Source organism: Crocuta crocuta, unplaced genomic scaffold (genome assembly GCF_008692635.1).
Source record: "Crocuta crocuta isolate KB4526 unplaced genomic scaffold, BGI_CrCroc_1.0 scaffold367, whole genome shotgun sequence".
NCBI classification, from domain to species: Eukaryota; Metazoa; Chordata; class Mammalia; order Carnivora; family Hyaenidae; genus Crocuta; species Crocuta crocuta.
Window position 1 is genome coordinate 854,631 of NW_027527936.1, and position 15,083 is coordinate 869,713.

Consider the following 15,083-nt stretch of genomic DNA (forward strand, 5'->3'; position numbering starts at 1 on the left):
CATACAGTATTACTTTCCTCTCCTCAAGCCTCCAATACCGTCTCTATCTTCACTTTCAGCTTCCTATTTAACTGAGAAAATACAAGTATTCATAGGAAGATATGCTCATTCTCCCACCACCAAATCTGTATCTCAATCTGCATCCGTACCCATAAACTCTGTCTCTCTTTATATTTTAGTGGATGAATGGTCCATACTCACAACTGATCCTTCTAATGTGTACTGAATTCCATCCCTTTTCTCCAGGACTTTTCTTCCTGCAACTATGTAATTTCTCCTGTATTGTCAATTTCTCTCTCTACTGTATAATTTTAATTAGCATACCGACTATAATTTCTTCCATCTTAAAAAACCCATATGCACTGACAGCCTTCTTTTTCTACTCATCTTTAAAACGCCAAACTTCTTAAAGGGACTGTCTATATACTTGCTTTCCACAATTCCTCTCTTCCCATTCTTTCATTCCACTCTTACCAAATTCTTATCAGATTTTATTGAACTTCTACCACTACGCCGAAATGGCATATTTCAACAGCCTCCACAATGCTAAATCCAATGGTCAATTCTTAGTTATCATCCTACTTGACTTAGCAGCATTTAATACAGTGGATCACTTCCCACTTCTTGAAACATTTTCTTCCCTTGATTTTGCAGATTCAAACTCTTATACTTTGACGTCTGTCTCACACATTATCCCTTCTCAGTCTTCTTTGTTGGGTCCTCTTCATCACCTTTGCTGGGACCTAAGCTAGCGCATCGCTAAAAGAAACTGAAATAAGGATAGATTATTATCTTATACTGACTTAGATTTTCCAGTTTTTAAAAATTCCGGTGTCTTTTATATTTTTAAACGAAAATGATATATACACTTCCCTTTTATAAATGAGCCTGGCTCTCGGGGAAGCCCCAGAGATACCAACCCAGGAATCTCCCCACAAAGAGGCAGAGGCCTCTGACGCCTTCCGGAAACGAGCTCCACAGGCCTTATGGGAAATGTAGTCCCCTATGAATAGCCTGCACCGCGGGGGGACCTGGGAACCTGGGCGGCAGTTACTTCCGCACACGCGCAGTGGGGCGGCAGCCGGTATTCAGTAATCTTCCAACCTGCGCAGCCTGAAGGGAAAGTTGGGGGTTTCTCCCCGAGAGTCTCTAGGAAATCTCTGTAATCTGATCTCTTAGACCCAAAGATGGGAGTGTGGTGGTGAAAAACTGGTAGGTATGACTCTGCGGAGCTTGGGGACGTAAGGGAAGGGCTGGGAGAAAGATAGGCACCAGTTTATTGGCTTACCCAAACGAAGGTAAAACTTCACAACTCCCACGTGCAGCGATTTAGTGTTTGGGTGTGTGGGTACTAATTCTGGAATAGTTAAGAGAAAGCAAGAGAAGGGTCTGACTGCCACTCAGTGGGTTCCCAGATCCCGAGTGGGGATGGGGCAGGCTCAGTATGCATTCTTGATCTTGGAGGTAGAAATCACAGTGTAGGAGTATGTGCATCAGGCTTTTCCTTACCTGGTTATAAGAACATCGTTGGCCCTACCAGAGCCTGTAAAAGGCAATATTAAATCATTCCAAGGGATCTAGGAAGTATTTCTAGAGAACCTGCTATGTTCTCCGTATATTCTCACAACAGTCATCTGAAGGAAGTGTTCTCTTCATTTTGCGTATAAATTAACTGAAGCTGACAGAGGTTAAGTTACTTGCTTATACTGACGATAAGTGGAGAGCTGAGATTCAAACCAGATGAGTTTTCACCAAATTTTATTGTTTTTGTTTGTTTGTTTTTGTCTTAGTATGGTTGACATACACTCTTACATTAGTTTCAGGTGTACAACAGTGATTTGACAAGTTTCACCTTGTGCTGTGATCACAAGTGTAGTTAGCACCCTGCACAAAACAAAACAAGAGTTGGATTCATTCTCCTTTTGAAATATTTAAGCAATGAATGTGGAATAAATTCTGATTTGTAGTTATTGTTTTGTTTGTTTTTGTTTTAAGTAAAGGATCTTTGGTGAATTTGCAGACCTTCCAGGGAAGACTGTAAATAAAGCTGTTGAGTCCCTCTTGCATATAAAGCCTTCCTATGGCCCCAGCCCTGCTGGTGTGAATCTAAAAAACCTGGGGCGCTTGGGTGGCTCAATCGGTTAATCATTCGACTTCGGCTCAGGTCATGATCTCACGGTGCACGGATTTGAGCTCTGCGTAGGGCTCTGTGCTGACAGCTCAGAGCCTGGAGCCTGTTTTCGAATTATGTGTCTCCCTCTCTCTCTCTTTGACCCTCCCCTGCTCACGATCTCTCACAATCTCTCTCTCTCTCTCAAAAATAAATAAAAGAATTTTTAAAAAAGAATTCTAAAAAACCTATACTGGGCTCATAGGAGATGGTGAATTTCCAGAGAAAGAGAAACAGATTTAGAATTTAAACTGAAGGCTCCTCTTAAAATAAATAAGTAAAATAAAATAAAATCCTGGGTCTCTCAATCCAGCCTTCTCAAGAAAACCCAACCTAATTTGAGCTCTTTTTTTATCCCATCTTCAGAGCAGAGACCAGAGAGTCACAGGAAGGAATGACTTCCAGAGATATGCTGGGTTTCCGAAACCAGGCTTTTAGTTAGTTTTTAGACTCATTTATTATTATTTTTCTTAGGATAAAATTTTGGGAAGAAAAAATATCACTGGTTCAGAGATTAACAACTTGCCATTAGATCAGTAGGACAGAAATGTACAACATACTTATCTAACTTTCATAGATTCATAATAGATCCACCATTAGAGTTTGGTGCTTATAAAATACGGATTTTTCTGACATCCCTAGAGTCGTCATTCTCTCTCAGTAGGTGACGTTTACTGAAGCTGCAATGTGAGCCTTTCTTTTCTGATTTTTATTTTTTCCTTGAGAGAGAGAGAGAACGTGGGTGGGAGAGGAATAGGGAGAGAGAGAGAGACAGAGAGAGAGAGAGAATCTGAAGCAGGTTCCCTGCTCAGCACAGAGCCTGATGCGGGACTCAGTCTCACAACCCCGAGATCATGACCTGAGCTGAAATTAAGATTCAGACACTTGACTGACTGAGCCACCCATGTGCCCCAAGAATCCTTTTCTAATAGTGCTTCTTTTCTTTTGAATTTTGGTTTTTCATGTCTTTCTATTCTTTTTCCCATTTTTACTTTCATAGATCCCTGTGTAAGAGTTACAGAAAATGATCAACTTCCAGGTATGTATCCATTTATTCAGTCATTTAAACCTCTCAAAAATCCATATAAAAAGGACATGTATAGACCTGTATAGGGAAAATGTAGATTGAATAGATTAGGTCCAAAAGAAAATTGATCATTGATATCCAGGTCACAGGGCCTATACATAGTTGGAATAAATATGAGCTGCATATATGTACCCAATCTTTATAGCAATCATAGAAAATGGATAGCAAACCAGGTAATGTATTGGTATTGTCCACACGAATAGAGCAAAACAGTTCCTTGGAGAAGTAAAGATTTTCCTGACACAACTCTCTAGAGAAAATATCTTATAATCGGTTTTCATGGAGATAATGTTAGAAATAATATTCACAGGGGCGCCTGGGTGGGTCGGTTGGTTAAGCTCTGACTCTTGATTTCAGCTCAGGTCATGATCTTGAGGTTTGTGGGTTCGAACCTTGCATCGGGCTCTGCATTGCTGACCCTCCACTGTAGGTGGACTCTGGGACTCTGTCTCTCCCTTTCTCTGCCACTCCCCTGTTCGTGTTTGCTCTTTCAAATAAATAAACTTGAAAAAAAAAGTTACAAATAAGAAAAATAACATTCACAAGCAACAGCCCTGTGATAAATAAATGTAACATCACATTTTATATTATATGACATGCTATATTTCTTAGAATGTTTCCTAGAGTAAGCAGAGAACATAGTGTCAATAAGCAGCACTATATGAACTCAGTTTGTAAGTTCAGGTACGTAGCCTTTTTAATATTCTTCTGGAACCGTAAATAAACCTTGTATCTTTTCCAGAGTCTGCTGGTATTCTTGAGCATTTTCTCTCCTGTGTGAATTTTACTTTATTTTATTATTTTTTAAAAAATATTACTTACTTTTGAGAGAGAGAAAGAGAGAGTGAGCAGGGAAGGGGCAGAGAGAGAGGGACAGAAGATCCAAAGCAGGCTTTGTGCTGACAGCAGCAGGCTCTATTTTGGGCTTGAACTCACGAACTGTGAGGCAATGATTTGAGCCAAAGTCAGATGCTCAACCAGCTGACTTTAGGTCTCTGGTTTGTCTCTATTTGACTTTATGTCAACTTACAAAACTAATTTTTTAAGTAAAAAAAAATTTTTTTATGTTGATTTACTTTTAAGAGAGAGACAGTGTAAGCAAGGGAGGGGCAGAGAGAGAGGGAGTCACAGAATCTAACACAGGCTCCAGGCTCTGACACAGCACAGAGCCTGACACGGGGCTTGAACTCACGAACCATGAGATCATGACTTGAACCAAAAGTCAGACACTCAGCCAGCTGAACCACCCAGGCACCTCTGTGTCTTTTTTTAAAAATTAGAAAAAAATTTTTAATGTTACAGAGCTCCTATTAAAGATGTTTTTAGTTGATTCTTAGGTTTTCTAGGTAGACAGTCATATACTTTTCAAATGGAGTTTTGTTCCTTACTGCTCAATATGTATTCACATTTTTTCTTGTCTTATTGCAATGGACAGGATTTGGGGGAACTATAAGGTTTTTTAAATGTTTTGAGAGAGTGTGCATGTGTGAGCAGGTGAGTGGCAGAAAGAGAGGAAGAGAGAATCCCAGGTACTCACGGTGCCTCCATCTCAGAGCCCAATGTGGGACTCAATCTCATGAACTGAGATCATGACCTGAACTGAAATCAAGTTGGATGCTCAACCGACTGAGCCACCCAAGTGCCCTAGAAACTATAAATTGCTAGCCATTATCTTTTTGTTCTAGTTTTAATGGGAATGATTCCAGTATTTCATTGTTTCCTCTTGTGTTTTGGTAGATAGTTGGTTTTTTTGTTTTGGTTTGGTTTTTATTCTCTTGTTTTTAATCAAGTTAAAGATTTTTAGCTTGTGAAGATTGTTTTCATAAATTGGAAACCTTTTTTCCTATATGTTTTTTTAAAATACCTGTTGGTTGGGGCACCTGAGTGGCTCATTCAGTTGAGCATCTGACTTTGGCTCAGGTCATGATCTCGTTTCTGAGTTCAAGCCCCACATCAGGCTTACTGCTTTCAAATCCTCTGTCCCTCTCACTGTGCCCCTCCCCTGCTTGCACTCTCTTAAAAATAAATAAAACATTAAACAAAAATAAATAAGTAGATAAATACTTGTTGGTAAAATAACATGTTTCTCTTCTTTAATGTAGCAGGTAGGGAATTTCTGATATTTTTCTCAATATTGAACTGTCTGTGCATTCATGAGATAAATTCTAGCTAGTCTTCTAATTTTTTAAAGGGTCAGATGGTAAATATTTTAGGCTTGAAGGCCATACAGCCTCTGTGGCAACTACTCAATTCTGACTCTGCAGCTGAAGCAAATGAATGGGTATAAATGTTCCAGTAACATTTTATTTACAAAAATATCAGGCCAGGGTATGGGTTGTAGTTTGCTGACCCCTATTCTGTATGGTTTTAACTATGTCTTTGTGGTAGAAACGTAGCCACATGTCTTTTTTTGTTTGTTTGTTTTTATTTATTTGTGAGAGAGAGAGACAGTGTGAACAGGGGAGGGTCAGAGAGAGAGGGAGATACAGAATTTGAAGCAGGCTCCAAGCTCTGAGCTGGCTGTCAGCACAGAACCTGACACGGGGCTCGAACCCATGAACTGTGAGATCATGACCTGAGCCGAAATCAGACACTTAACCGACTGAGCCACCCAGGTGCCCCGCCACATGCCTTTTTAATTTCAGCTTAAGTTCATTAAACACGATTTTGATGTTATGGTTGAGAGGATATATTTTATCATGTAAAAAAATTTATTTTCTATTTTATTATGGTCACGTGAGTCTGACATGTTACCTTATAGTCCTTCTAAATAATGTATTTACTTTGTAGTATGTAATAGAGTGTAAGATGTCTGAGAACAGTAATACCTTTATTACTATTGATTTTCTATCACTAGTAGAGTGTCTGGTAGGTCCTCTTTAAACATTGTATGAGGGAATGAATGAAGAACATATAAACAATATTTTAAATAATTTTATTGAGCATAATCACATATTACAGATGGACCCATTTAAAATATATACAACTCAGTGGTTTTTAGTCTCTTCATGAATTGTAAAGCCATCTTTACAGTCTAATTTTAAAAGGTGAAAGATTATATAATCTGAAGAGAAACCAGAGTATCTGCAATCTAATTTTAGAATATCTTCATTACCCTCAAAAGAAACCCCATATTAAAAAAAAAAAAAAACCCAAAAACCCATATTGGCAGTCATTCCCCATTCATCCTGTCTCCCAGCTCTAATTTATTTTCTGTTTCTAAGGATTTGCCTTTTCTGAACATTTCATGTAACTAGGACAGTATAATATGTGATCTTTTTAGTTCACTCAGGTATATACATAGGAGGGATTGCTGGGTAATATGGTAGCTCAATGTTTAACATTTTGAGGAACTGTAAAACTGTTTTCCATAGTTGTTGCACCATTTACAACCCCCCTAGCAAGGTATGACAGTTCCCATTTCTCTGCATCCTTGTCACCGCCTGTCATTGTCTGTCTTTGATTTTAACCTTCCTAGTCGGTGTGAAGTGATACCTTATTGTGGCTTTGATTTGTATTTACTAATGATGCTGAGCATCTTTTCATGTGCTTCATGCACATGTGAGCATCTTTTTCATGTCTTTGGAGAAAAGGTGTTCAAATCCTTTGTCCATTTTTAAATTAAGTTGTCTTTTTATTGTGTTGTAAGAGTTCTTTTATATTCTAGGTACAAATCTCTTATCAAGATATTTACACATATCTCATCCCATTCTGTGGGTTGTCTTTTCACTTTCTTGATGGTGTCCTTTGAAACACATATTTTAAATTTTAATGATTTCCAATTTATCTATGTTTTCTTTTGTCACTTAAACTTTTCCTTTCATATGTAAGAAAACATGGCCTATTCCAAGCTCCTGAAGATTTACTCCAATGCTTTCTTCTAAGAATTTTATAATTTTAGTTCTTGCATTTAGGTCTTTGATCCATTTTTAGCTCATTTTTATATATGATGTGAGGTGTTTGTGTGTATGAGGGGGTCCAGCTTTATTCTTTTGCATGTGGATATCTAGTCCCAACACCATTTGTTAAAAAGACCAATCTTTACCCAATTTAATTGTCCTGACACTAGTATTTTTAATGTGATTTTTGTTTCTATCACAAAGTATATTTCTGAGTCAAGCATACAGCAGTTATCATATATAACTTTCTGAAAACTTAACAATGAATATATGATCATAAGAGGCTGCCATGATTCTCTTGCAAGTCCCCAAATAATACACACTTTAGTTTGAAGATGAATGTGCCATTATAGGGATCGGTGACATTCCAGGATGTGGCTGTGGACTTCACCCCGGAAGAGTGGCAGCTGCTGGACTGTGATCAGAGAGCCTTGTATTGGGATGTGATGCTGGAGAACCTTAGAAACCTCATTGCAGTGGGTAAGGACAGTGGGTAGCACCTCTTCACGGTAACATAGCACCTTTCCTGTGGGACTTGTGGACATTCTGAAGCATCACTGAGTTTGGCCTTGCATGTCAGTGGTCACAGATTTTTAATCCCCTTTGAGATTAAGCATACACAGACAGTGAGTGTTTGCTTCCACCTCCCAAATGGAGGAGAAGCATCTCTTCTGTTCTAAAGTCTGTCTGTCATCCTTTCCAGGCCCTGAGACTCAAGGAGGCAGACCTGAATTGTGAGGGAGTCGTTTGTGTCTAGCACTTTGTCTCTAGTTCTGTGTTGTTTCCCACTAACAGGGAGTCCGGTTACCAAAACAAAAGTGATCTTCAAGGTGGAGCAAGGATGGGAGTCATGGATGGCGGAGGGGGATCGCCCACGCTGGCGCCATCCAGGTGAGTGAGAGGAAGCTGGGCAGATGGGAGTCTTTGGGACTGAGATCCCAGTTGGTCAGTGAGGGACAGGTAGCTTTGAGCACCTCTTTCGGGAAGCACCTCTTAAAAGCCGCACACGTTTGGAAGTGACTGGGTACACTTGACCCGACATTGTCTGGGCCCCAGATGACACCTTCACTCACTCTGCCCACACAGCTGCTCTGTGTCTTTGCTCAGCACTTGTATGGGGGGATGCCGCACTCCTCTCTGCCCGGGCTGCCTCTACTGCCTGTTTTATGCAGGTCCTTGTTTTCTTCTCTTAATTCCTCAAATCCTCATTCTTCTTTTTTCCTCAACATGATTACAGATTGGGGCTCCTGGGTGGCTCAGTCAGTTAAGCAGCCAACTCTTGATCTCAGCTCAGGTCTTGATCTCATGGTTGTGAGTTCAAGCCTTGCATTGGGCTCCATGCTGGGGTATGGAGCCTACTTTGTAAACAAAACCAAAAAAACGAAAAAAACCCCACACCTCTTTTTTGTACATATGGTTCTTATATTGTAATCAGCTCATGTGGATTTAAAGTCTTACTCCACCAATCACTGGCTAACCTAATTATTCTGTAGCACGATTTTATTTATAAAACCAGGGTAATATTAATCCTCACCTCAGGTTTCTTTTAAAGATTATGTGAGTTAATACATGGAAAACCCCTCAAGTAGTTGGCTGATGGTAAGCATTCAATATACATTGGCTGGTTTTTTGTAAGATTTTTTTTTAAATGTTTTTGTTTCCAAACATGCTACTAACATTATGCTCTAATTATTCCCCTTTTCAAAAAAAAAAAAAACCTTTCCATTTCTTATAGCATATACCCCACCTGTGCACCCCACCTTGCTCATCTTTCATCTCACTGCTGACTTGGGGTATCTGCCTTTTATAGTGTATCTTTCTGCTTCACATGGTGATGCAGATGTCATTTGGAAATTCTCTCAAATTCTTCATTTGAGTTGGTTTCTCGCTAATCTGCCCTCACCCTCACTTCTTGCTTATCCACCTTTGCTTCTTTCCTTCGTGTTTCTCTCCAGAACTTCTCCCATAGAGACTGTATCCCTCTGAAGACCTCACATGATTTTCTTTGTGCTGTCTGTGCCTCCAACTTCCCAGTCCCATCATTTTCCCCACCTGGCCTTAATCTCTGTTTTTTCATAGTAACCAATATTTAATATGCTTCACCCTTCAAATTTCTCTTCAAATTGTGATCAAGGTTAATGACTGGCCTGCTGTTTTGCAGCCTCCGAATCACTGCGGTAAGCAACTTAGCTTTTTCTCTCACGAGCGTTTCCTTAAATACTGTTAGGACTTATTGCCAGTGATTTCAATTATTAGTTTTTCTAAGACCGATTTAAAATAAAATTTTCTTTTTCCACAGAGCCCATGAAAGAAGTATGTTTCAAATGATTAAGACACCAATTAAGTGTATCTTAGCTCCTGGACCCCAACTTCTAACACAAACCAAGTGAAGTTTAACTCCTGTTATGGTGTCTAGGCTGTTCGCCAATTCCATTCTATTTTCTGGTTTATCTTTGATGTTCCTGCAAGATTTTCCCAAATCATTTCATTTTCCTAGTCACTCTTCTGACAAATAAGCACAAGTTATTCCTTTACAACCTTTATTTAATAATACTTAAATGGCTTTGAAGGTCTCTTTAATGTGATCCCATTCTGTTTATCTGGAAACGGTCTGTCTGGAATAGGTCCATCCCTATTCCATGGCAGTTGGGCTCTTTAGTGAACTTTGTACATGATTTAATTCTGTGCATCAGTTCTTTTCATACTGGTGTGCTCTACCTAACTAAAACCAGCATGCTCTTAAGTCTGAATTCAGTGTTCTCCTCTTTCATAGTAACTAGTAACTCCAGCCTACGTTAATCTCTACCTTCTTTGAACCTCCATCCCAGCTCTACTATGGTTCTTTCATGAAAACTTGACATATATTCTTTTAGATTTGTTTTTAATTTAGTTAATTATTTTTTTAAATTTACACTCAAGTTAGCATGTAGTGCAATAATTATTTCAGTAAATTCCAGTGATTTCATCCCTTACGTGTAACACCCAGTGCTCATCCCAACAAATGTCTTATTTCCCCTCACCCATTTAGCGCATCCCCGACCCACAATCCCTCCAGCAACGCTCAGTTTGTTCTCTGTATTTAAGTCTCTTATGTTTTGTCCCCCTCCTTGTTTTTATATTTTTCCTTCCCTTCCCTTATGTTAATCTGTTTTGTATCTTAAATTCCTCATATGAGTGAAGTCATATGATACTTGTCTTTCTCTGACTAATTTCACTTAGCATAACACCCTCCAGTTCCATCCACGTAGTTGTAAATGGCAAGATTTCATTCTTTTTGATTGCTGAGTGATACTCCATTGTGCATATATTCCACATCTTTATCCATTCATCCATCAGTGGACATTTGGGTTCTTTCCCTGCTTTGGCTGTTGTCGTTAGTGCTGCTGTAAACGTTGGGGTTCATGTGCCCTTTGAAACAGCACACCTGTATCTCTTGGATAAATACCTAGTAGTGCAATTGCTGGGTTGTAGGGTAGTTCTATTTTTAATTTTTTGAGGAACCTCCACACTGTTTGCAGAGTGGCCGCACCAGTTTAAAACCCTGTATGCTCTTGGGGCACCTGGGTGGCTCAAGTCGGTTGAGCATCCGACTTAGGCTCAGGTCATGATCGCATGGTTCGTGGGTTCGGGCCCCGCGTCAGGCTCTGTGGTGACAGCTAGCTCAGAGCCTGAAGCCTGTCTTCAGATTCTGTGTCTCCCTCTCTTTCTGACCCTCCCCTGCTTGTGCTGTCTCTCTGACTCTCAAAAATAAATTAAAAACATTAAAAAAATTTTTTTAAACCCTGTATGCTCTTAAGGCATCTTTGTGCATGATAATGTCCTGAAGAGAAGGTCCTGTATCATTTTTTGTTTGTATTCCATTGCTGAGCACACAGTGGATATTTAATGAACATTTCGTTAACTTACTGTTGTAAAGTCAGGCTTTGTGGGGATGTTTCTTATTCTTTCAATGAGGCTTTTTTTACATTTCCTAAGGAGGATTCAAAGAAAGCAAAAAACAAAAAACCATTACCATTTTCCAAGTGTGTAATTGTAGTTGAGAGGTGAAACAGCCATATAAAATATTTTAAAATTTTATGAGTGTAGAAGGTTTGTTGGATGTGCGATAACATTGCAGTTTTGTTCCAGTTAATAGTCAGGATGATTGGTCTCAAGCAGCAGTGGTGACTCTTGGAAGTTAAGAGAAAATGGAGCTTAAAGTTTAAAGTGTGCAAAGATTAGAAGACTCTGTTTTTGAGATTATGGAACAATAGCTCCTCCCTAAAGAATATGTAAGTACTAAAAAAAAAAAAGAAAAGAAAGAATATGTAAGGACTAGATAGGGTGAGAGGTGATGAGGAAGAGCAAGTTAAGGTGGGGAAGGAACATGAGCAAAACATTGTAGTTATTTAGAGTCTAGAATTCTTGGGACAGAAGGTATTTGTTCAGGACTAGAAGAATGCGTGCTTAGATATCGTGAGTGAATTCATTATAATGTATAGTTTTGTTCACCAGGCTGATTGCCCTGGATTTTTCAGTTGGTTACTATTAGTTGAGGGAAGACAGGATGCTGCTTCCCATCAGTTGAAGTAGAGAGGAAAGGAGACAGGCACTCCAGTCTCCATGAAGAAATGTGTACTGATGGCTATAGACAGTGCTCAGGGCAGCTCCACAGAGAAGGCATGAGGCAAGAAGTTGGGGTGTCATACTAATACTACACAGGGAGGGAAATTCAGAAGGGGGAAATATAACCCTCTTTCCCTGTTTTTTCTTTTAAGTTTATTTAGTTAAGCAACCTCTGTACCCAATATGGGGCTCAAACTCAGGACCCTGACATCAAGAGCCACGTGCTCCTCCAACGGAACTAATGAATTATTCCCCCCCCCCCTTTTTTTTAATGGAGAGATGGATTGGAGACTTGTAGGGTGTTGAGGATAGGAAAGAAAAAATGTAGCCTCAGGATAAAGTGACTTCAGCTTTCTGGGGACTAGGTTGTTGAGTAGATTGAAAGAAAATGTAAAATCTGTACTTGTCAAATACAGATATTACAAATAGTTGTCATATATAGAAACCCAGACAGAACAAAAGCAATAGCAAGCAGACAGACTCTCTGCCTGGGCTTCCAGGTACACAGGAGAGTGAATCCCAGCTGTTGTCGATTGGTGCCCTCTGCACACATGTCTCACCTGTGATTTGGATGGAGTTAGAAGACTGGAGATACAAGAACGTTCTTGAAGGTAACTGCCATTGTGCCAGGTGATTAAGAGGAGAAAGAGATGTGAATGATGGAAATGGGGAGCTGTCCTACCAGGGTAACTTAGGACTGGGGTAGTGAGGACTCAGATTCTGATCTGCTACCTTCAGATCTAGTTTCTCCTTCAATAATTTTCCCTTAACTCCTGAGTCTCTTGTTCCTCTGGTCACCACATCCATTGGTCAGATCCTTGCAATGGGTCTCTTCATTCTGTGAGATGACTATGCATCGACATTGAGCAACCTTTTGACTTCTTTGTGCCCTACTTACTGTAATTTGTGCCGATGTAACTATCTACGCATAGGTCACAAGTTAAGCCATTTGTTCTCATTGTTGTCATTCATCTGCTCCCACTTCCTCTTCAGCAGTTTTATTCTTAAAGCTCAGGAGCAAGGCATATACAGGATTTATTTCAGAACTACATACTAGACTTGAAATCCTTTTTCTTTCAGTGACCGTTGATGGAAAAAATTAACTAGGCATGCTTTATTGTGCTCCTTTTTAGAAGCCGAGTGCCTACTTGTTGATGAATCAGAGAAGAACCAAGAAAGCAAAGACAATTTTTTGAATTCAGTTTTGTTCACATTCAGTAAAATTCTGACTATGGAGAGACTCCATGGTTATAACATGAGCCCAAGTCTTAATCCTACAAGAAAAAAACCCTATAAATGTAAATCATATGGGAAAAGTTTGCAGCCTGCTTTAGATTTATTTGATTATAATAGATGTTGTACTGGAGAAAACTCTTATGAATGCACTCAGTGTGGGAGAGCCTTCAAAAAGAAGTTTCATTTCATTAGACATGAAAAAAATCATACAAGAAAAAAGCCCTTTGAATGCAACGACTGTGGGAAAGCCTATAGCAGGAAGGCCCACCTTGCAGCTCATCAGAAAATCCATAATGGAGAGAGAGCCTTTGCGTGCAGTGATTGTGGGAAAGCGTTTATGTACAAAGCACAGCTGGTGGTCCACCAGAGACTTCACACCGGAGAGAAGCCTTACGAGTGCCATCAGTGTGGGAAGTCATTCACTTGGAACTCCTCCTTTACCCAACATGTGAAATCTCATACGCTCGAGAACTCATTTGAATGTAAGGAATGTGGGAAAACCTTCAGGTATAGCTCATCCCTTTATAAACATTCTAGATTTCATACAGGAGAGAAGCCCTACCGATGTATTGTATGTGGCAAAGCCTTTGGTAACACATCTGTGCTTGTGACACATCAAAGAATTCACACAGGAGAGAAACCATATGAGTGTATTGAATGTGGCAAAGCCTTCATCAAGAAGTCACATCTCCTTAGACACCAGATAACTCACACAGGAGAAAAGCCCTACAAATGTAACAAATGTGGGAAAGCTTTTTCCCAGAAGTCAAATCTTATTGTACATCAGAAAATTCATATATAATATTCATGTTGTGGATATGACAAAGCCTTAAATATTAGATAAATCTTATTAAGTAGAAGAGAAATTCATGTTGAGAACTCCACCAATTTGAATGGATTTGAAGAGTAGATTCCCAGAAAAAATAATCAATGCCAACCATGTTCTGGAAGTGATAACAAAGTGTTTACAGAAAAAGATCACAGAAAACATTGATTTATAAATAATAGAGCATGAGCTTAAAAAAGTTGCATAAATTAATGAAGGAATTAGTGAAAACTACATTTACTATCCCTGATTTTTATAACAAATTATTGAATTATGCAAATGTGAGTATAAAATGTTTATGTGTTAAATTATATCTATTAAGAGCGAAGCACATACCATTTTTTCTTCCAATCCTAAAAACATGCGAGTGAAAAAATGTGGTTTAATATGAAGTACGAATTTCAGTAATATTTTTTATCCATTTGCTGGCACTTTTAATGGTCCGGGCAGTGTTACTGAATCTCAGTCTCTTTAACTATAAAACTTGTTAAAAAGATGTTTTCCTGTGTATGTAAGCAGCAAAAACAAACAATATGCCCGTTGAGAGGGAAAAACATTTCTGTATTACAGTAAGTTGAAATTAAGTAAGTTTGTAAATAAAACATTTGCACTTCAAATACTCCTGTTTTTCATTGGTGTATCTACATAAGGTGTAAGCATAGCTCAAGTAATGTTTAACTGAGGTACCTTCTGTATTTGATTTTAATAGACTAGGGTATCATGATACTTTGCAACTTTGGGGAGTGAGTTTTTTTGTCTTTGTTTTCTAATAAGAAATCGATACAGGTTTAGCTCTTAGGGGTACCTGCAGTTGTCCTGTGACAGCATAGGCAGCATTAATCAAGGTGAAAAAGCAAGTGTCCCTCCTTAGCAACTTCACTTTAGAATGTGTTATCAGGTAAGCTACGCATATTCCCTTAAAAGGATGAACCACCCATTATTTAAGCTGGTTTTTATTGCTGTCCACAGTATTCCTGGAAGTATTCCTTGATGATGTCAAAAACCCTTTATGCCTTTTCTTGAGTAGTGACAAAACAACCTGAACCTAAATTTGGAAATCAAGCTTTTTCAACTTTAAGCTGAGTTATACCATGTTGCATTTTCTTTCATCAGCCAGTTTTTGAAGACTAACATTGAGTAATGATTATAAATGAGAGATAGTGCTTTTTTGAACAAGCACACTAGAACTTAACGGAACTAAGTTAAATCTTGTCTACCAACAAAAATTCTTCACTTGACCAAACTTTAGTCAGTCACCTG

The 15,083-nt window shown here is 39.0% G+C and overlaps 1 protein-coding gene across 3 annotated transcripts; it reads left to right on the forward strand.

The window, feature by feature from the left end:
* The first annotated feature begins 1,076 nt into the window (after positions 1-1,076).
* On the forward strand, positions 1,077-14,440 carry ZNF684 (zinc finger protein 684). 3 transcript variants are annotated; one of them, XM_077751972.1, is made up of 6 exons: positions 1,077-1,212; positions 3,171-3,209; positions 7,510-7,636; positions 7,952-8,047; positions 12,262-12,372; positions 12,895-14,440. In XM_077751972.1, the coding sequence occupies exons 2-6, from the start codon at positions 3,195-3,197 to the stop codon at positions 13,797-13,799; spliced, it is 1,254 nt and encodes a 417-aa protein (XP_077608098.1). In that variant the 5' UTR covers positions 1,077-1,212; positions 3,171-3,194; the 3' UTR covers positions 13,800-14,440. The 3 variants fall into 3 exon arrangements, with proteins under 3 accessions (XP_077608098.1, XP_077608099.1, XP_077608100.1); XM_077751973.1 differs by lacking the exon at positions 12,262-12,372; XM_077751974.1 differs by lacking the exons at positions 1,077-1,212; positions 3,171-3,209; positions 7,510-7,636; positions 7,952-8,047 and adding an exon at positions 9,675-11,427.
* The last annotated feature ends 643 nt before the right edge of the window (positions 14,441-15,083 follow it).

Bases quoted from the DNA above. Each gene is read 5' to 3' on its own strand.
- ZNF684 (XM_077751972.1), top strand. The intron at 8,048-12,261 runs GTGAGTGAGAGG...CTGGGCTTCCAG, and splicing joins CCCACGCTGGCGCCATCCAG to GTACACAGGAGAGTGAATCC. The intron at 12,373-12,894 runs GTAACTGCCATT...GCTCCTTTTTAG, and splicing joins ATACAAGAACGTTCTTGAAG to AAGCCGAGTGCCTACTTGTT.